General features: G+C 48.1%; 2 protein-coding genes across 2 annotated transcripts in view; one reads left to right on the top strand and one right to left on the bottom strand.

Moving 5' to 3' along the window:
- Positions 1 to 10,444, top strand: part of NFE2L1 (NFE2 like bZIP transcription factor 1) — a 34,187-nt gene extending 23,743 nt beyond the window's left edge. Inside the window, exon 9 of the transcript XR_012156407.1 lies at positions 9,613 to 10,444. The gene's annotated coding sequence lies outside the window, so the exon portion shown is untranslated. The remainder of the gene's footprint in view (positions 1 to 9,612) is intronic.
- On the bottom strand, positions 1,030 to 18,505 carry CBX1 (chromobox 1). Its single transcript, XM_073326133.1, has 5 exons — positions 18,274 to 18,505; positions 5,043 to 5,218; positions 4,152 to 4,329; positions 3,117 to 3,211; positions 1,030 to 2,488 (listed from the first exon to the last, which is right to left on the bottom strand). The coding sequence occupies exons 2-5, from the start codon at positions 5,180 to 5,182 to the stop codon at positions 2,344 to 2,346; spliced, it is 558 nt and encodes a 185-aa protein (XP_073182234.1). The 5' UTR covers positions 5,183 to 5,218; positions 18,274 to 18,505; the 3' UTR covers positions 1,030 to 2,343.
- Between the last annotated feature and the right edge of the window lie 3,496 nt (positions 18,506 to 22,001).

Below are 22,001 nucleotides of genomic sequence, written 5' to 3'. Positions count from 1 at the left end.
TGGGTCCAGAGTGCACTTTTACAAAGAAGCTGCATTCCGATTGGCTGCACAGTTTGGCGTCACTAAGCACCAGCACTCTGATTGGCTGACCCTGATTTCACTGGCCCTGAACAGATGAGAATCTCCCTAGTTCCTCTTGCCCTAACTGCAGAACTCCAAACTCGAGTGACCCATCCCGCTGACCCAGGGCTGCAGCTGTCTGAATTACTCAGGTTTCAGAATATGCAACAGCACGTTTCCTATTACGCCAGGATGCCTTAGTTGGCTGAAACAAACCAGCCACAGTACATTTCGTGACGCAGTACCCTTGGTTTGCGTGTTCATTCTTGCCAGCTTGCGGCATTCTGTCACTCCTGAAAGGCTGGCGCAGGAGTTAGTGAGGTTTGAAGGTCTGACCTCCTGTTTTGATGTTCCTGGGACCCAAGGCCCTGGAACCATTAAGAGAGCTTTATAAAAACCACTGCTGCAGGCAAGACAGCTGACCACACTCTGCACTCGTTGCACAGAATCCTAAAGTACTTTAAACATGAGGGAAGCCTCAGAACACCCATTCCACGGTTGTGCTGCACGTTCCCCTCTGACCGCTTGGCTAAGTGGGGAAGAGCACGTGGACGCGTGGCATTATAGACACACAAACTTCAAGCCGGGGTAAGTCCCACTGGTGCAAATTGCATCCAGACCCAGTAGTCTCTGGCCAGTGATGATCAGAACCAGGGCTACTCAAACCCTAGGAGATTTGACTCAGGAAATTGCACTAGACACTAACCTCCAAGACTCTTGCTCTCTTCAGATGGGAAGTCAAAATAAATAGACTGCTGTCTGCTCTGAAATTCCTGCCTTTGTAGCCACCTAATTCACAAATGCACGGGCCTATCACCCCTGCTGCGTCAGTGATCCAGTCCTGTTGAGAGCGGACATCTGCAGCAACATGTTCACTCCTCTCCATTAACTGCTCTACGCCTTGCGATCGACTCACACAACAACAGCTGCAGAAGGGAGCAAGTTAAAGAGAGAAAGTAAAAATCGGGATTATAAATCTAAAATTTTATTGAGACAAAAAACGGACAGAGCTTGGTATGAAGTTAAAATCCAAACACTTACTTTACATTTAAACAATGTTTTCACAGAAACCTAAACACATGCTTTTAAAAAAAGGTTTGTACAATGCAGTTCTAGATACATATCACCCTACAAGGAGGTGCCAGGAGCCTGTAGGAGCTCATGACTCCAGACATTAAATATTTCAGTATTTTTAATAAATCCGTTTGATTAAAAAAATGTCAGCAGAGCAACAGAGCTGGCTCCAGTGCTGAAGTTTGGGCTTGAAAAACAAATCACTTGTTAGGGGAGGATTTTGAAATGATTTCACCTCCCTCTCACATTACACTAATAGGATTGAAAACAGGGAGGAACATGTTATCACATACATACATACATACATACAGAGAATAAAGGGGTTCCCAATGCTGCCAGCTGGACAGAATCCAATTGGGGTTGAAACAAAATCAAATAGAAATCAGAACTTTCTATTTCCCTAATTTCACAAAATAGCACCTTAACGCAAAGGGGGTAGAAGGCTTTTAAGGGGTTATCAATTCCCTCCCCATTCCCCACCCTCTCACTTACAATGCACAAGTCAGTTCTGTTTGGAGACACTACTAATTACAGGCTTGCATCTTTGCCGGTGCCTCCCCCCCTTCGCTCCCAGTAACATTGCTCTAGGGATTGAGGATTTGGACATTCACAGCTTCAGTCTCATACCATTGTCCCTCCCCCTAGTCCTATTACCAATACTTGGGGTTTTAAGTTAATAAAGATGTTTATAAAAGAGGATTCTGGTCATGGATCTGGAACACTGTCAACCGTTTCCCCCCCACCCCATTAAAAAGACCCACCCCACCTCAAACTGATACACCAGTAATAGCAAAAAGAAAAAAACCTACACACATGCTACGTTGTAAAAATGCAGAGTTAACACTATTGGGAAGAAGGCTGTGGGTTGCTGAGATGGTCTTTGAAGAACAAGCAGTATTCATCTGCTCTCCCTTTCCCCAGCCTACCCAGCACCAGCGGAAGGGGCTTTCACTTCCTCTCCAGAAAGCTGCAGAACAGACAGCCTTGAAACACATCTCCCCCTCCCCCTCATGTCAGGCTGGTTTGAAGCTGGACACTGGCATGGGGCTGCACAGAACACTCGGGCAGCTGCAGGGCACAGACACCATACTGCCTCTTCAAAGGGCATCTTCTCAAGCCACCTCTCCGCTAAGTAGAGCTGCATTCTCTCACTGTCGCTCCAACCCACAGTCTGATCTTGATACAAAGGTTGGCCAGAGCAGGTGTGGGTTAGTTCTTGTCCTCTTTCTTGTCGTCGTCTTCCGAGGGGTAAGAGTGCCATGTCAATCTCTCCTCATAGAACGAGATGACCACCTGGGGGCACTTGATGTTAGCTTCCTTTGCGGGGACCAGGTCAGCCTCATCAGAGTTCTTCCTACAGGGGGTTGGAAACAGGTGTCACTGGCGTAACCCAAGAGGCAGCAGGTAAGGAAGGCCTCAGCCAGATGGGTTTTCCAAGCAATGCTCCAAATGGCTGAGATGCAGGAAGCCCACCAAACAAGTTCAGGTGTAAGCTTGGGCTCAGCTGTTGGTTTGTAAGGGACCGTGGGGAGCAGGGGTCAAAGCTGCAGCCCCGGCCCCGCATCTCATCTGCAGTACGCAACACCAAGCAAGACAAGTAGCTCCCACCTCCGGCCACAGCTGGGGCTGAACAGACCTCGATTTCCCCTGCCCCAGTGGCCCAACCCTGTTTGGCACAGCTGACCAGGGAAGCAGTGTCCGACGTGGCTCTATTCCAGACACGGAACTGGAGGCCAGCACCATCAAGCCATACCCTCCTCTCCCCAAGCTTGTGCCTGTGGCAGAGATCTTAAGAATCCCAGAATCCCAAGGGTCCTACCTGTTGGCAGCAAATCCACGTTAGCCTCAGCGCCGAGGGTCAAGTCAGGCGGCAGCACCACCGTGAGATTTCTCAGGCCAGCGAGCAGAGACTCCCCAGGTGCAGCTCCTTGCCTCTCTGGCACAGAGTAAGTGAAGAAAGTGACTGACACAGACACACTCACCATTTCATCAGGAACATGAGCTCCCCGCTGGAATCTGTGGCGCCGATAATCCGCTCAGGTTCAAACCCCCGGGCAAAGCCTCGTGGTTTCTCTGACTGAAAGACAAAGAGGGAAGTTTCTACTTGCTGTCCGGAGGGGCAGGAGGGAGGGCGGGAGACAGACTAGGTGGGCCTCAGGCCTGTGCCTGCAGAAAACTGAATGGGCTATGAAAGCTGAACTCTCCTAGCACCACGAGGGGATCCTGCCAGGTCAGGTCTGAGGTGCAGCCGTGGTGCTTACCTCCTTGCGGCCCATGATGTGGAACAAAGGACCTGATCTCCCAGGCTGGGGTCCTACGAAGTTCTGAGACCTTGCTTGCCAGCCTCCTCCTGGCACCAGCCAAGATGTTCATTCATCAGCCCAGGAGGAGGAAGCCAGACTGGGGGCGTTGTCTGGGACAGTGGGGCCCTTTTCTGGTTCCTTGTCCATATCTGGCAGAGTCCACCAACCCTTTGGGGGCAGGGGAAACTGTCCAGGGTTCTCTGTTCCCCCTCGTTCCCTTGTTTTGACCTAATAACCTGCACCACTGTCCCCGTTGTGCATTTTTTTATCCCCTGTAGTCAGTGATGACCTGAGGTCAGTGGGGGGCGGTGGACTCTGCCCACCATTCCAGGAGGGCACCTCAGCTTCGCCCTAAGCACTGCCCCAGATTTATCAGCTGGCCGCTGGCTCAGAAGGTGAGGCTTGATCTCTAACTGCCGTCACGCCAACAGAGACGGGGAGATGAGAAAGGATGTTTTTGCTCGCCTAAGGATTTTAAAGCACCTCACAGACACAATTAGCCTCTCTGTGGGGTTGGTGACTATTATCATCTCCAATTTACAGCAGGGAAGTGGCGGGGCGGGTCACAGGCTGTCAGCAGCAGGGCTGCAAATAGAACCCGAGGGGCCTGGCTCCCTGTCCTCGGCTCTAACTACTACACACTAGTGATGAATCCAGGAACAAGTCTTCATGGATAGGGGATGGGAAGGTTCTCCTCTCGTAGTCCTGCCTCACCTCTTCCTTTTTCTTCTTTGGTTTGCTCTCCTCCCCTCTGTCCTCTGTGTCAGATTCAGCTTTGCGTTTGCTCCCCTCCGATTTCTCACTCTCATGTGCGGTTTTCTGGGACTGGAGAAACTCTGCAATGAGGTCGGGGCAGTCGAGATTCTCCTCCGGCTCCCACGTGTTATCCTCGCTGAAATCAAAGGAGACAGCTTGCTCTCACTACTACAGCCTGTGGCTCAGGCCAGTGAAGGGACGCCCTGGACACAGGGCCACAGAGATGCTACCAGAGCCGTAGCTGTCTACACCCTGTCTACAGCCTTAGCTGTGTTCTGGGTACCCTGATCTGGAAGGGAGGAGGCTGAGTTGTAGAAGCTGAAGCCTCTCACAGACTTGCCCTGATGGGTAGGTGTGACCCATTTCTATACCAGCCCACATGCACTTCACTCACAAGTTCAGACTTGGCTTTGTAGGGACAGGAAGGGGAATCCTTTAAGGCAATGTCTCCCCCACTCCTCCCACGTACACCGAACTGGATTGACCATCCAGATCAGAGAGGAAGGAGGGGCTGGGGACTGCCATGGCCTGTGAACAGCCCATCCCAAAGGCTCCTTATGGAGAAAGGAAGTGGGACATTCTTGCTCCCCCAGTCGGACTGGCACTCTCTCACTGTAGTTGAATGTCTTAATCATCACCATCCCCCTACAAAGCAGGGCAGGGCAATTATCCCCATTTTATACATGGGGAACTGACGCAAAAAGAGGCTATGTGACTTGCCCAAGGTCACACAGGGAGTCTGTACTGGAGCAGGGAAATGAACCCGGGTCTTCCAAGCCCCAGACTGACACCCTAACCACTGTCAGCACAAGGAGGGATCACAGACTGGGATGCAACCTCTCCACTTACTCTGAGAAGCCTTTCCACTTCAGCAGATACTCCACTTTGCCTTTCACCACTCGCCGGTCTAGGACTTTCTCCACCACATATTCCTCCTCTTCTTCCTCTAAGACCTCCTCCACTTTCTTCTTGTTCTGCTTTTTTCCCATTGTGCTGGCCAGTTTTTCAGCTTAAGGGCGACGCTGCTAAAGTGGGGAGACACACACACAAGTCAGGGCGGGGAAAGCTGCAATACAAGGAGGCAGAGCCCAGGACACTAATGCTGCCTTCTAAAAGAGAAAAAGAAACATATGTAAAAAGCCTCGGAGAGTTGGAGCGAGATTGGCCAGCAGAATAATCTGGCTCATCTAAGATCAGATGCTTCCCATTGGATAATGCTATTAAACAGATACATGTTGATCCAGCCTCCTCTCCAGGCGGAACAGTCCATACCCTCCCCCCGCCCCCCCAGCCCTCAGTTTCCATCTCTTATCCTATCAAATTCAAGCTTCCCATCACCTTCAAGGCCCTATGGGATCTCTGCAACACATGCCCGCCCCCACCCAATTCCCTGACCTCATGGTACCTGCCACCATACCAGCCTGTGTGTGGAGCAGTGTCCCAGTCCCTATCTGCATAGCGCTCTGAGTTTTCCGCCTTACAAAGTGCCCACACTCGGGATATCCCTGCTCCATTCTCACTGCTGACTCCCAAAACCTGCCTTTTTGTGAAATAGCCTCCTACATCTTGCTTCATTTTATTCTCCTATCTAGGAATTTCTATTCCCTACCCCCACTTTGACATTACTTGATTTATTTTCAAAACCTACCCGTGAGGCAGGGAAATATCCCCACTTTATTAATGGGAAACCGAGGCACAGGGACTAAGCGATTTGCCCAAGGTCACACAGGGAGTCTGTGGCAGAGCCAGAAACAGAACCCAGGTCACCTGACTCCAGTGCCTGGCATTGGCCACTGTGGGAAGACAGGACACTGGGCTAGATGGACCTTTGGTCTGACCCAGTCTGGCTGTTCTTTATGTTTGCCTTATTCATATGACCAGCCTTCCTCCCTTCATCTACCTAATTCAACTCCCTTTTTGCAAAGTTCTGTGCTGCATAAAGCATCTCCAAACAATGTAGTAGTAGGAGAACGGCACATGGCAGATAACAGAATTGCTTCTTCTCCAAGGTAACCTCAAGCCACATTCCCTGATAATCAACTACCCCCCTTTCATTTATTATACGCAAACAGGGAGGGGACTAGCTCATGCACACCCTGGGATATAGCTCCCCTACCCAAGATATGGGTGTCACCCATCTGCACCAGTAGTTTCAGTAAGAGATTCTCCGTTTAAATCCAGTGACTATTAGGAAGCAGTGGAGAGGGCATGGGAGGGAAAGATACTGGTTCACTGTGTGGCCTCCAGCTAGTTCTTTTGATGCAGTTTCCTCATCAGTAAAGGGAATGTAATAATGAGCAGATACTCTGGCTTGTTTCCTCTCCACACCAGGAAAGTCTGCAGCAAGCAAGGCACACCCATGCCAAGCGTCAGTCTGACCCTGCTAGTGAGCCAAACTAATTGCTCTCCTAACTGACACGATACACAGGGAGCATAAGAGTACCACAGCCCCACAAACACCTCCAGCTCACACTGGGTCTCAGTGCTGCAACTCACGCAGTAGGGACCTCTCCCCACCATTCCCAGGCATCAAGACTCCCCCAACATAGATCTGGACTCCGAGAATGGAAAAGCCCCCTGATAACCCAGCCTCTATTCTCCCTGCAATTCAGGCATTTCTGGTATGAGCAATCAGTGGAATTCTGAGCCACCAAGGATACTTGGTCCCAGTTATTAGCTGCACTCACATTCTAGCATTACACCAGGGCAGCATGGTCCAGCTGACACGGTGGATGCCCCCAGTATTAACTGCAGAGTAGGTAGGTCTTGGGGATCTGCATTGTTGGGAGAGGAGGTCAGAAAGCTAAAGCAAGTAAGTCTTTGGTCACTAATACTGTGTGAGGGAGATAGGCATTATTATTCCCACATCACAGACGGGGAAAAGAGGCACAAAGAGGTGAAGTTACCTGCCCTGCATGTCACAGCAATCTTGTTGCAGGGCTGAGAGAATGCAGATCTCTTGACTCCCAGTCCTGTATCTTAACCGCTAGATCATGCTTCCAGCAGGAACTGTTCTTTTCTAATCAACCAGAACAGTGTGTGTAGCTGGCTAGAGTTTTTGCAGCCTAAATGCCAGGGAACAATTTCTGAACAGTCCCGATGAAAGGAATCTTGCCAAGCAAATGACTACAGAGCAGGTCAGACATGTCACCTGTCAAGAGACAATTTTTTCCAGCTGAAGCCATTTTGACTTGCATGTGAGAAACTTCAGCTGGCAAAAATTTTGCGAGTTTGGGTTAGCTTGAAAAGCAGAAAATTAAAAGAGAATCTTGTAGCCTGTGGGTCATCCCTCTGCACTGAGGGAGATGGTTTAACAGCTAAATAATGGTTTTTGAACCCCAACATTCGAGAGAGATGGGTACAATTCCACATTGTTCAAGGCTGCACAGCTGTCATGCAATTAACAAGAGACACAAGGTGGGTGGCGTAATATCTTTTATTGGACCAAAAGAGACAAGCTTTCGAGCCACACAGAGATCTTCTTCAATTGACAAGACTCTCTGAAGTGGGAGGCACAGGCATGGGCCAAACAGATCTCATTATGGGCACTGTAATTCAGACTCACCAAAAGTCATCTCTCCTAGAGAAGGCACCCTGCCTGGGCTCCCTATTGTATCGCTTCCAGATGCTCTAAGTGCAGTGAGGGGCTTGGAAAGGCAGGGCCTCTGAGGGCTTCTCCCTTTGGCAGATGCTGTAACTCACGTTTATCTGTCTTGGACCCTGTGACTGAATCTCTCAAACTGATCTCAGCATGTAAGTTCCACCAGCTGCTCAATTCTGGACCATTCACTTGTCACTCAGTGCTCCACGCCTGCACCGCAGGCCTTCTGCTGGAGCTGGGTTTTGCTGGAAGACAGACTTTAAATCCAAGTGACCCGCACACAACAGGCAACCTTCCCTTTGTGCCCTGCTTTGGACAGAGGCATCAGGAAACGCCTTCCACACAGTCTGGGCTTCAGACATCCTCAGAGGTCAGTCATTTCCTGACAGGGGAGATTCCCAGATACCTGCCCCTAGGTGGCAATCTGCCTTAGTGCGGAAAGCCCTGTGCCATTTATGAGCAGGGCGTTCACAGGATTAGCAACGGAATCCAGACCAGGTGAAGCCATTACTCTGATTGCTGTTCAGTGACCTTGGAGCCAGTCAGGGGGTCTCAATGTAGTTTCAAGTGACTAAGTGTCCCACATCACAAGTAGAGCTGGGCAAACAACTGAGTTTTTGGTTTGCTGGCACTTCCGAAAATACTTAGTAAACTAACACTCTGAACGTTGCGAAAAGTGTTGGTGAATTAAAAAAATACATTTTGGGTCGAACAAACATCATTCAACCCAAAATGCTTTGTTCTGTGTATTCATAGAATCTCAGGGTTGGAAGGGACCTCAGGAGGTCATCTAGTCCAACCCCCTGCTCAAAGCAGGACCAATCCCCAATTTCTGCCCCAGATCCCTAAATAGCCCCCTTAAGGATTGAACTCACAACCCTGGGATTAGCAGGCCAATGCTCAAACCACTGAGCTATCCCTCCCCCACATGCTGGATTCTTAGAGGGCTAGAGTCACACAATGGCCAGAGGAAGAGGTGGTGCCCTTCTTCTAACATCTAGCACAGTGATTAAGGCACCCACCTGGGATGTGAGAGACCCAGGTTTAATTCCCCCCCTCTGCCTGATGTGGAGAAGAGATTTGAATTTAGCTCTCCCACATCGTAGGAGAGTGCCCTAGTCACCGGGCTGTGGAATATTCTGACGACACTCCCGCCGTGCCCCCCCCCCCCAATTTCTGCTATTGAAGCTGTTCAAATTTGTATAAATAATTAAATAGCCACTGGAGCAAAGACTTACAGCGGGGCAAGAATGACTATCAGCTTGGTGGTCAGGGCAGTCACCTACTATGTGGGAGACCCAAACTCAAGCCCCCTACTCCAATGACTGTTGATACAAAGTGGAACGGATTCAAGAGGCGACAAAGAAATCCACATCAGGATATCCCACAGCCCAGTAACTAGGGCACTCTCCTGCAACTTGGGAGACCAGAGTTCAAATCCCTTCTCCACATCAGGCAGAAGGGGAAACTGAACCCAGGTTTGCCACATTACAAGTGAGCACCCTAACCACTGAGCTAAAAGATGGGAGGGCACCCCCTCCCAGCCCATATTTTATGAACAGTGCCTAAATCCTGAAAAGAGGGTGTGGCTGAAACTATTTGGTGAATTTACATCAAACTTGCAAATACTTCTCACGAGAAACCGCATTTTTGATTAATGAACTCTGTGCAAAAACTTCTGCCCAAATCAAATTTCACACCCGCCCCTTCGCCCCCCCCATCCCAACTAGCACTAACCAGCCCCCTTGTTGACAGCCTCAGCAGTGGGATCAGAGATTGAACTGGCTGTGAAGATTATACTATCCTCTCCCGCTACAGGTGGCTCCTGCAGATCAAGGTTGAGGACCGGCTAGTGTGGTGGCAGCTTGCTCTGCTTATGCCTGCGCTGTTGTGGACACAGGGCTTTGGTCTCCACCTTTGGTCAAAACTAAATTCATCTAACATATTAAACAAAAGAGGGGAGAATCCCAAGATGGGCAGCGTGCTGACAATTTCTCCCACAGCAGTCCTAGGTGCAAGTGACTAACAGAGACAAGACTTTCCTCTAGATGAGCACTCCTGCCTTCCAATTAAGGATCCCACATTAAATGTAGCTCAATCACGGATTTAACGCCAGGGTATTCAGGCCTGACCCAGCAAGGTGCTGAGCCCTCCAACACAGACTGGGTCCAATAGGAGCCGAGGGCATTCAGTGTCTCACTCATCAGGGATGGCTGGAAAGCTGAAGTGGCATTTTAAAAAGCAACCTTAGAAAAAACACATCAAGAGAGAGAAATGAGGCTGCTGCCTTCTGAACTCCTGGGTTTAAATACACTCTGACAGGGTCTTTAATCAGATGCCAGACAGAGGCAAACCCAAAGCAGCAAGACTCCGGGTTGCCTGTGGACTTGCTGTTGATGGAGGCCAGGCTGCTTGGCACCACATCACTACAACAATGCACAGACTCCGACCACCAACATCTAATCCCCCAGAAGGAGCCAGCAATGCAGCAGGAAACCGAGGGCTCAGGTTTCACTTGCAGAGGCTCTAGAATTCTCTAGCAGATTCTCAGGCGGGAGCGTAATACTCCATCCCCTACAGCAAAAATGCAGAGGGGTGCCAGGAAGGGAGGCAATGAATAGTCTGGTTTCAGAGTAGCAGCCCTGTTAGTCTGTATTCGCAAAAAGAAAAGGAGGACTTGTGGCACCTTAGAGACTAATAGTCTGTGACACTGCTGGTAAAAGGAGAACTCCAAGAGGCTCCATGCCTCAGCAAGGGCACCTGATAAGGTTGGAGGGAGACAACCGCCACTTCTGGAAAGCCCCCTGTGACGGTGCACTCCATATATTTTATCAATCTCTCTGGTCACGCAATCACAGACATGAAGGTCGCTATCTTAAAACAAAAAAACTTCAAATCCAGACTCCAGCGAGAAACTGCTGAATTGGAATTCATTTGCAAATTGGATATTATTAATTTAGGCTTAAATAGAGACTGGGAGTGGCTAAGTCATTATGCAAGGTAGCCTGTTTCCTCTTGTTTTTCCCTACCCCCCCCCCCAGATGTTCTGGTTTAACTTGGATTTAAACTTGAAGAGTGGTCAGTTTGGATGAGCTATTACCAGCAGGAGAGTGAGTTTGTGTGTGTATGGGGGTGGGGTGGATGTGAGAAAACCTGGATTTGTGCAGGAAATAGCCCAACTTGATTGTCATGCACATTGTGTAAAGAGTTGTCACTTTGGATGGGCTATCACCAGCAGGAGAGTGAATTTGTGTGGGGGGGGTGGAGGGTGAGAAAACCTGGATTTGTGCTGGAAATGGCCCACCTGATGATCACTTTAGATAAGCTATTACCAGCAGGACAGTGGGGTGGGAGGAGGTATTGTTTCATATTCTCTGTGTATATATAAAGCCTGCTGCAGTTTCCACGATATGCATCTGAGGAAGTGAGCTGTAGCTCATGAAAGCTTATGCTCTAATAAATTGGTTAGTCTCTAAGGTGCCACAAGTACTCCTTTTCTTTATGCTTATGAGTGTAATTATGATGTAACTGGAATACACTTTATGCAAAAGATCTCTTGTAATGTATCATTACAAAGGTTATAACCCACTGAATATATTTCTCCTATTTGTATGCATGTATCATTCTTGTATCTGAAGCTAGAAATATGAAGAATAACTCTGAGGTCCTATTGTAATTATGCAAAGTGTGAGCCATTGATGGTGGTTTAGAATCTTGATGGCTCCCATTGACTAGGACAATTGGCTGTAACTGACAGGTTTCAGAGGAGCAGCCCTGTTAGTCTGTGTTCGCAAAAAGAAAAGGAGGACTTGTGGCACCTTAGAGACTAACCAATTAATTTTCATGAAGTTGATAGATTTCCACTCCATGCGCTAAATGCAGTTTAGTCTCTAAGGTGCCACAAGTACTCCTTTTCTTTTTGGTTGTAAATGGTTTATTTACCTGCAAGCCTCCCTGTGTAGGACTGGGGGGGGGGGGGTGCGGGGTGTCTTACAGTGACATGTGACCATGTCACATGATACTGGAATCCATCTTAAATCTGGTACTTTTCCATTTAGAAGGAAGGGTGGGGATCCAGAGAAACAAAAGATTCCCACTTCGTGCCAAAGCTATAAAAGGGGGTGTAGCAGGACAAAGGGGGCTGCCAGTCATGAGAAAACCCGTGCTTACCACCTGAGATGTCTGCTGGAACTAACAAGGACTGTACCAAAGGAAAGGATTGGGCCCAGAAAAAAGACTAGGAAAGACTCTAGTCTGTGAAAGAAGCTTATCGGAATATCTGAGGGTGAGATATTTATTACCTATAATGAGTTTCTTAATATATTAGGCTTAGACTTGTGTGGTTTTGCTTTATTTTGCTTGGTGACTTTGTTCTGTCTGTTATTACTTGAAACCACTTAAATCCTAGTTTTTATACTTAATAAAATCACTTGTTTTATTAATAAACCCAGAGTAAGTGATTAATACCTGGGGGAGCAAACATCTCTCTCTATCATTGCATATCTCTCTATCAGTGTTATAGAGGGTCGACAATTTATGAATTTGCCCTGTATAAGCTTTATACAGAGTGAAATGGATTTATTTGGGGTTTGGATTCCATTGGGAACGGGGTGTCTGGGTGCTGGAGGCAGGTAACCTGCTGAGCTGTTTTCAGTTTAGTCTGCAGCTTTGGGGGCATGGACCAGACCCTGGGTCTGTGCTGCAGCAGGCTAGCGTGTCTGGCTCAACAAGACAGAGTTCTGGAAGTCCCAAGCTGGCAGGGAAAACCAGCTCAGAGGTAATTTCAGCACATCAGGTGACAGTCCCAAGGGGATCTCTGTGACGGAACCCGTCACACCCCCAATGTGACCAGTGATGAGGAAGTTGACCTACTTGAATACAGTTTGGATCTCGGGGAGCCTGTCTCTCTCTGCAAGGGACCCACGTTTTTCACCATGGGTCTAATGAATTTCAGTCACAGATGCTGCAGAATGTGGCTAATGCTTGGAGACAGAGCTTGTTTTTCATAAAGCATCTAATATTCAGCTAGGGAGATCATTCAGCTGGCTCTGTGGTCTAGGATCCTGTCTACGGCAACTGGATCATGGACTCTGCATTAACACAGTACAGTCCCTATGTAACATGCTGTGGACCAGCACAGATGAGACCAAACCATGGGGCAGCCTCACTTTGAACTGAGACAGGGGGCTCTGTACTGTGAGATAGCTGTCTGGTGACTGTGTGAGTTTAAGAAGATTGCCAGTGGATTGTGCTGTTAGTCAAGGAGCACTGTGACTGCTCCTGCAGAGACCCTGAAACAAGGAGGGACGGGGAGAAAGAGCAAAAGAAATAAGGAGACAGTGAAGAACAGCGGGCAAAAAAGAGGACAGCCAGAAACCAGAGAATGGTGATGGGTTCTAACATCCCTCAGATTGCAAACAGCACGGGAGGCAGAGAACTACACTATGGAAAGGTCAGGCTGCTGTGATCCAGCTCCTGGGCAAAAGACTGGCAGGGGTGACTTGATGGAGAAGCCACAAGCACTGCAAGGAAGGCCCAACATCTACCAAACAAGGGAGGGAGCAACAACATACTGATCAGCAAGAGGTAAGTGGATATAATCTCCAGGCCATAAGGTGACTCTCATGTACCCTTGTTAGAGCTTTGAACTGTCTTGGGTCTGTTCCTCTGATGCCAGCTGCTATCAGGAGAGAAATACTTGCCTGTTTCAAATTACGAGGATTCAGATTATCCGCAAGATTTTATTTTTTTAAATCCATGCAGTGAGTAGGTTCTCACATTAGCGCATGCATTTATTAGATCTTTGTGGTTCTCGGATTGGTTTTGGTAAACTTGAAACTAACTCACGGAGATTAGAGCCTAAAAATTCAGCTTTCAAATGATGAAGTTTGTGCCACACAGAGAGAGAATGCTCCATCCCGTTAAAGGCCCCCTTACCTCCCTTTGCTCCAAAGAGGTTTGTGTCAAGGGCAAACCCTGACATTCACATGCAGGGTCTGTTCTGGGTGGCATGCGGAGAGGCTGTTCCTTTTGGAATAGTTCCTACGCTAGAAACTGCATCTGGCTTTGCCAGAGTTGCTCTCAACAGCCTGCATCCAGTAGGATGCTCTGGGCAGATACATGGCCTGGCTACAGCTTCCAGTTCCAATCTGTTCTTACACACACTGCATATATTGTCCTTCCTACTCTGAAAGATGAATAAATCAGTGTTTTTTGCTGTAATAAAATGACGGACCCTGTTGAAGTTTGAGAGAGGAGAGACTGAAGACCCCAGTGATGGTACAAACTCCGAGCATGCACTACCCAAAGAGTAATCAAACAAAGGGCTTGTCTAAATTTAAAATGCTACAGTGGCATGTTCTCCCATCAGCAAAGGTAATCCATCTCCCCAAGGGACGGTAGTTAGATTAATGGAAGAATTCTTTCATCGACCTAGTGCTGTCTACATGGGGGCTCAGGTCAGTTTAACCATGCCGCCCAGGGGTGTGGATTTCTCACACCCCTGAGCAACACAATTATGCCAACCTAATTTTCTACTGTAGACCAGCTCTAAAGTAAGGAGTGCTGTTGAGAAGCTGTGCTGTTTCCAATGAGATTCTGACCTTAATGGCACAGAGCCTTTGGTGACTCCTAGAGTATGTCAGCAGTCACAGAAATTAATGAACCAACAAGTGTCCACAGCACTAGAAAACAAGTTACCACAGCACCAGACACAAGAAGTGCTAATTGGCTTCCTTATAGGCAGTCTCAGCAGAGAGGAATGAATGGACATTGAGACTGAGCCATTTTCACCCCTACATGTCAGGAGTGATGCACCAATTAAGGGTTCTTTGATCTCCCAGGTCATCAAGCAAACAGATTTCATCAGCATGATGTTCATTCACACAAAGTTACAGTTGGAAGAGATACCAGGTCACTTTTCCCATCCCCATGGCTAGTACAAGATATTTCCCCCCGCATTTTTCTGGGGAAATTGGTCCCATCTGACCAGGCTGATTGCTAGGCTATTCTACTCTAAGCAGACCTCACATTTAGGATGTTCTTCCTAATATTCACTTTCAGTTCTCTTTTGCTTATTGTCTGGAAAACAGCCAACTTTGCATTAAAGATATTTTCTGACCCAAGACCAAAAAGGACTTAAATGCTAACAATTCCCTCACTGGACCATCTTAAACACCAGCATTTGGAATAAGGTGGAATTCTTTATAAAGGATAAAGCAGAACATTGGAAAGAGAGAGAAGAGCTTCATGTCAGCAGTTAAAGGGAAAATCCAAGACACATTAAACCACTTGAAAAGAATTCAAACTCCAGTAAAAGGCAACAAGGAAAGAGGCCCAGCACAAAGTATATACAAAAGCCTCCTTTATTGCGACAAGAATAGCAGACAGAGGGGTAAGAGCCAGAATCTGGCAACACTGCAGAGAACACACGTTACTGCATGGCCTTCTGCAGAGCAGCATCCAGGTAGTGAGAGAATTATAAAACAAGCCCGAGAAAAAGCAAACAAAAGTGCTGAATGGAGCATCAACCTCTTTAGCTGCAAAATGTGCGGACTTTAGAGGAAGGTAAGTTCTACATAGTGTCCTTCTAGTATGTCAGATGCATTTGTAAAGACTTCAATAGCTTTAAGATAGAAGGCTAAGCCAGCATAACACGAGGACCCAGAGATCTATTTCCTTTTGAATACACTCAGTCTAACTCTACTGACTCAGAGAATTAAGAGTTAAGTGCAACTTTGATGCTCTGTAACTTGAAATATTTCCCCCAATTCCCCTTCCCAAATTTGGTTAGGATCACACCCCTCTTTGAGGTCTATGAACATGCCAAGTTTATTCAGCATTTGCCAGGAAAAGACAGCATGCGTATTTCTTTTAAGTGGGAACAAGTGTATTAAGTTTTCCACCCTCCAAACCTGAGCACAACTGAGAAACTTTCACTCAGACTTTCCAGAAATATTAGCCTGAGCTGAGATGAAGCAAGATGAAAGCTCGATAGAGAATTTGGGAGAGCTATAAGTGACTGAGCATGGCCTGTCACTCTCAGCTATGACTACATTCACAACTCACATGGGAAGCGTACCTCTGAAGTTACGGAAATCTGCGCAAGGGAACAAGAGATTAAGGAAAAGTCTTGTCTGCCTGGCTGGGCTTTCTAGGTTCTATCTGCATGAGGAGGAAGCAGAGAGAAGACAGAAGTATTTTTACACTCTCTCCTCTAATCAGGGAAATGCTACCAGAGGCAGGGCACAGACTTGATTACTCATTTTTAGTAAAGACAGATTTAGCATGTGGCGATGCTGCTCAAAATGGCATAAGATTCCCAACTGCCTAGTGCCTGCAGGACAATGCAAACCTCCCTTCCCATAAACATATACCTTTTTACTCAACTTTTTCCAATCAACACTAGTGCTTTCAGGACACAGAAAGGCAGTGTTGGGATAGAAATCTTTTTTCAGCACACACGCTCCTTTTGCCTGTGTTACTAGCACATGAAAACTGAGACTGGTTACTGCCTTTATTCACTTGCAATCTCTGCTAGTTATTCTTGCATTTCATTTTGGGAGGACAGTGAAACACTAGACTGTCTTGTCAGTTTCTAGTCAGTTTCACTGCACAGCTCTCTAGCACTAACACAAGGCTGTGATGTTTGGTTTGCAAACCTGGGCAGGGGCTCTTTAATCCAAACAAATCCAAGATTCGTAGAATCTTTCTAAGTTAGTTATGTTTTTTAAAACTATTTTTATTTTAATTAATAAAACTTACATTTAGAACCTGAACAACCTAGCAGTCTCTTTATCTTACCCACTGGATTTTGTGGTCACAGGACACATGCCTCTCATCTGCAGCTCCACTGTCCCCAACACTCCCAGCACAATTCCACCATCTCCAGGCCCCCAGGATAGCTCTCACCTCCCCAACTGACACCCTTGGTACAGCTTCACCAAGCTCCAGTTTTCGGATCAGCTCCAGTCTCTCCTCTCCCCTCCCCCCTTTAACACACACAAGATCTTTTGGAGCAGCTCCAATTCTGCACAAATCTCAGTGCTTCCCTAGGTCACCCTGGTGCAGCTCCATCCACACCTTCCTCTTCACCAGGCACACTAGTGCAACTCCAGCATCTCCTGTTCAAATATCCCCAATACTCCTGGTGCAACTCCATAGTTTCATTCTCTCCCCTTCTTCAGTTTTACTATCACCCCAACCGTGGCACTCTCGAGATGAACAGGGGTCCACACCAGGTCTCTGCCCCATCCTCACCTCCCCCAGTGCAGCTTCATCTCCCCTTACCCTGGTCCCCCTCTTGGGTGCAGCTCCTGCTCTACACGCCCCATTGTTCCCATTATGAACGCAGCTTCATGTTCGGTGCCCTCATCCTGTCTCTTCAGTGCAGCTCCATCTCCACGTGTCCCTTCCTCAAGACCCATTTCCACTGCTGCTCTGTTCTGTCCCCCCAAAAGTTCCATATCCACCATCCCCATCAGACAGCCCTTGGTGCAGCTCTATCTCCCCCCCATTCCCTAGGACCTCCCTGGGGTAGAAGCTCTTTTGCCACACCTAGCTTCTGGAGAGGTCATGGTGCAGCTGGATCTTACGCCCTTTCCCACAGCTCCTACTGCTCCATTATAGCCACACAACTCCCACCCAGGTGGTCCCCCCTTCTGTGACGCTCCATCTTCCCCCATGCATACATCCTCACCCCCCCCATGACCCCAGGTGCAGCCACGCCCCCGTCACCCCTCCAAGCCCCACAATCCCACCTCCCCAAAGACCTCTGATGTAGCTCTCCTCCCCAGCCAATCCCAGCTCCCCACGGTCTCCCCTTGAAGCTCATCACACCCCCATCTAATCCTAGCTCTATAATGTTTCCACGCATCTCCCCCGCCACCAAGTCCCAGATTCCCCATTACCCTCCCCATGCAGCTCCCCCTCCCAAATCCCAGCTCCCCCGCAGACCACGAACGCAACTCTCCTTCCCCCTCCCCAACCCCAACTACAAAAGGACCCCCTGCAGCTCCCCCTCCCCACCCAAATCCAGCTCCCCACCAACCCCCCCCAGCAGCTTCATACCCTCGTTTAATCCTAGTTCCACAACAATCTCCCCTGCAACTGCCCCCCCCATCTCATGGCGCTCCCCTGGCTTCTTCCCCTTCCCCTCCCAGTCCTAGCACCCCCCCTGCAACCCCCCCACCCGGTTTCCCCTCACCACAACTCTCAGGACACCCCCTGGCTTTCCCCCCCCCAGTCTCAACACACCCCCTGGCTCCCCCTCCCTATCTCCACCCCAGCCCCCCCCCCTCCCGTCCCAGCGTGCGCGCGCGCGCCTCCTGCAGCTCCCCCTCCCCCACCAGCCCCAGCGCGCGCCCCCAGCCCCTGCAGCTCGTCCCGTCCGCGCGCAACCCCCCGCGCGGCTCCCCTCAACCCAGCCCCCCCCCGCGCGGCGCGGCTCCGTCCCCGCCCCCCCGCGGGGCCCCCGCTCACTTTTCACAGCCTCGCCAACGATGCCCGGGGGGAAAGGGAGCCGTGGGGGCGGAGGCTGCGCGCTGCGGCGGCCGGGCCGAGCTGAGGCGGTGGAGGTCGGCGGGGAACCGTAACCGTCGGCGCCGCGCCACAGGCCTGGCCGCTCGCGATCCGCCCTCCGCCAAACAAAAGAGCCCAGCAACCCCCTGTACCCGCCGAGCGCACCGCGCCTGCGCGGCGACCCCCCGCCTCCCGCGGCACGATGGGACGTGAAGTTCCCCGTGGACTACAGCTCCCAGCAGGCTCTGCGGCGAACCTTTCGCCGCGCTGCCTGCTGGGTGTGGTAGTCCGGGGCGGGGCTTGGACAAGCCTTGGGACTACAACACCCCCTTGCTCACCTTGCACAACCAACGGGACCCGAGCGAGGCAGTGCAGCACAAGAGCCCGCCCGCAGCGCACACTGTGTTGCCAACTCTTCCCTTTTTAAATAGCATGGGGTCAAAATTAATGACCACAAAAGCCTTCAAAGGAATATTTCAGGATTCAAGCCAAACTCTTAACTAGTAGAGGTCATGAGATTTTCTTAAAGCTCTAGCTCCAGGAGGCAGGTGATTAGGGGAGAATCAGATTTAATTCAGAAAGGAAATTTCTACCTTCATGGTTAGGAAGAATAGTGCGAAAACATGACCCCGTAAGAACACAGGAATCGCCAGAGTGGATCAGACTCAAGGCCTATTTAGCCCACATCCTGTCTCTGACAGTGGCTGGTACAAGATGCTTCAGAGAAAGGTGTAAGAATAGTCCAGCAGGCAGTTATGGGACTGTCTTCCTCTTACGTAGATCTCATCCTGATCTCTAATAGTTAGAGATTGATTTAGCTGAAGCATAAGGTTTAATATCCCTTCAAAACTGTATTGTAATTAATTATGACACTGCATATCCTTGACACCTATTTAAACAGCCAGTCTCTTTTTATATCTTGTTACATTTTTGGCCTCAGTATCTTTCTGTGGTAACAAGTTTCACATTTTTATCACGCTTGGTTGAAAAAGAATTTCCTTTCATTGGTTTTGAATTTCCCACCTTTTAGTTTAATTGAATGCCCCCTTGTTCTTGTATTACGAGACAGGGAAATAGAAGTTCTCAACCAACCTTCTGTATACTAAAAAGCCCCCAAAGACTCAAACCAGAATGCAAACAAAAAAAGACCATGGCATTTATTAATTTATTTTTTATTTTTTGTTTTAAAGCTAATCACATGAGTTTTAGGGGCCTGACTCATGATTTTGGAAAGCTTGAGGTGGCCAATACTACTACAGCACACCACAGGTCACTAAGATGTAAAACTGCACCACGCTCCATATAATGAGAACACATTGAGCGTGTGAGATCACACTGACTAATATGCTACAATACAGCGTGCTACACTGTAATACAACACCATGCGCTACACAATAGTGCTTCTGTACTGCAGAGTATGCTATAGCACGTTACACAATGACAATACACCACAAAACCATACAATGCAATGTAATACAGCACAACCATAACCCAACACACTATTCACTATAAAACAGTGGAAAACAAAAAGAAAAGGAGGACTTGTGGCACCTTAGAGACTAACCAATTTATTTGAGCATAAGCTTTTGTGAGCTACAGCTCACTTCATCGGATGCATACTGTGGAAAGTGTAGAAGATCTTATTATATACACACAAAGCATGAAAAAATACCTCCTCCCACTCCACTCTCCTGCTGGTAATAAAGTGATCACTCTCCTTACAATGTGGAAAACAATACACTGATACAACACCCTATGACACCCAACAGCCACTGTTACCTGGGCAAAAAATGCCCCAGGAGCTTCAATGCCAATGTATTCCCCTGCCATTGCATTATTTAACTCTGGAGAGATCTTTGAGATACACTTTGTAGGAGAGACACAATGGGGCCTGGTGATACCATGCATGTCCAGAAAGGCCTGGGACCTACCTGCATGTATGGGACTGATTTGTATTTCCAGAACTCAGTGAAATGGGTCAGGTTTACCAAAGCTTAATAGCACTGTCAGGTGGCAGGGATACGGACTCACTAGATTTCAGAGTAACAGCCGTGTTAGTCTGTATTCGCAAAAAGAAAAGGAGTACTTGTGGCACCTTAGAAACTAACCAATATATTTGAGCATAAGCTTTCGTGAGCTACAGCTTTAGAGGCTCCTGTTACAGGGTCTGACTCCAACATGCCTGGAGCATCCGGTCTTCAACACTTTGCTTCTCTCAGTGGATTGTTTTTATTGGTTAAAGCAAATGAAGTGAGCTGTAGCTCACGAAAGCTTATGCTCAAATAAATTGGTTAGTCTCTAAGGTGCCACAAGTACTCCTGTTCTTTTTGTGAAACAGGAAAGAAAGTGGTCATGGCACCAACCATGTGTGAGGTGCAGAAGGACTGCTTACCCAAGTCAAGGAAAAGAGAGGGAGCTCCTTTTTGTTCCCTTCACTTTAAGCCCTGTAGTTTTGTTTTCTGAGCCTTTAGAAAAGGCATGCATCCAATGAAGTGAGTTGTAGCTCACGAAAGCTTATGCTTAAATAAATTGGTTCGGCTCTAAGGTGCCACAAGTACTCCTTTTCTTTTTGCGAATACAGACTAACAGGGCTGTTACTCTGAAACCTGAGCCTTTAGGGTTCATCCAGGTCACATTTTCAAGCTTATCTCTGAAGTCAGGAGGGCTAGGAATTGACTTTTGTTTTAAATGAAAGCTGAGATTCCCTTCCCACCTAATCACTTGACTCCAGAAAAACATCAAATGGCATGAGAATCATCATGACAAAAGAATGGGAGTTGGCAACACCTCCTGTGTCCAAAAGCCCCACCCGGCTAAGTGGCAAAGGACTTGGTGAAACAGGAGGAGATTATAAGGTGGACATAGGGGTGGGGAAGGTTGAAGGGCTGCTGTCCTCTTGTGATATGCAATGTTGTTGTAGCCATGTTGGTCCCAGGATTTTAGAGAGACAAGGTGGGGGAGATAATAGCTTCTGACGGTGAAAGAGACAAGCTTTCAAGTTCCCCAGTGCTCTTCTTCAGGTCTGGGAAATGGAAGGTACAAGGTGGAATAGATATTTGGGTTTGAATAGAGACAGGGAAATAGATTCAATATGTGTAATGACCCAGCCACTCCCAAAGTTAAGTATCCTCACACCTTCTTGTCAACTGTCTAAATGGGCCATCTTGATTATCACTACAAAAGTTTTTTTCTCCTGCTGATAATAGCTCATCTTAACTAATTAGCCTCTCACAGTTTGTATGACAACTTCCAACTTATCTGTATCTATCTTCTTACCATATGTTCCATTCTATGCATCCGATGAAGTGGGCTGTAGCCCACAAAAGCTTATGCTCTTAACACATTTGTTAGTCTCTAAGGTGCCACATTTTTCAGAGTAACAGCCGTGTTAGTCTGTATTCGCAAAAAGAAAAGGAGTACTTGTGGCACCTTAGAGACTAACCAATTTATTAGAGCATAAGCTTTCGTGAGCTACAGCTCGCTTCATCAGATGCATATCGTGGAAACTGCAGCAGACTTTAAATATACACAGAGAATATGAATATGCATCTGAGGAAGTGAGCTGTAGCTCACGAAAGCTCATGCTCTAATAAATTGGTTAGTCTCTAAGGTGCCACAAGTCCTCCTTTTCTTTTAAGGTGCCACAAGCACTCCTGTTCTTTTTGCGGATACAGACTAACACGGCTGCT

The sequence above is a fragment of the Lepidochelys kempii genome, chromosome 27, assembly GCF_965140265.1.
Source record: "Lepidochelys kempii isolate rLepKem1 chromosome 27, rLepKem1.hap2, whole genome shotgun sequence".
In the NCBI taxonomy this organism is placed as follows: Eukaryota; Metazoa; Chordata; order Testudines; family Cheloniidae; genus Lepidochelys; species Lepidochelys kempii.
This window is presented reverse-complemented; position numbering and strand designations above follow the sequence as displayed.

What these genes read in the sequence shown, in the direction of transcription:
- CBX1 (XM_073326133.1), bottom strand. Translation starts at nt 5,182, where the DNA reads ATGGGAAAAAAGCAGAACAAGAAGAAAGTGGAGGAGGTCTTAGAGGAA. An exon ending in AAGTGGAAAGGCTTCTCAGA is followed by an intron (nt 4,330 to 5,042) that starts GTAAGTGGAGAG and finishes CTTTGATTTCAG; the next exon opens with CGAGGATAACACGTGGGAGC. An exon ending in CAAAGAAGAAAAAGGAAGAG is followed by an intron (nt 3,212 to 4,151) that starts GTGAGGCAGGAC and finishes TTTGTCTTTCAG; the next exon opens with TCAGAGAAACCACGAGGCTT.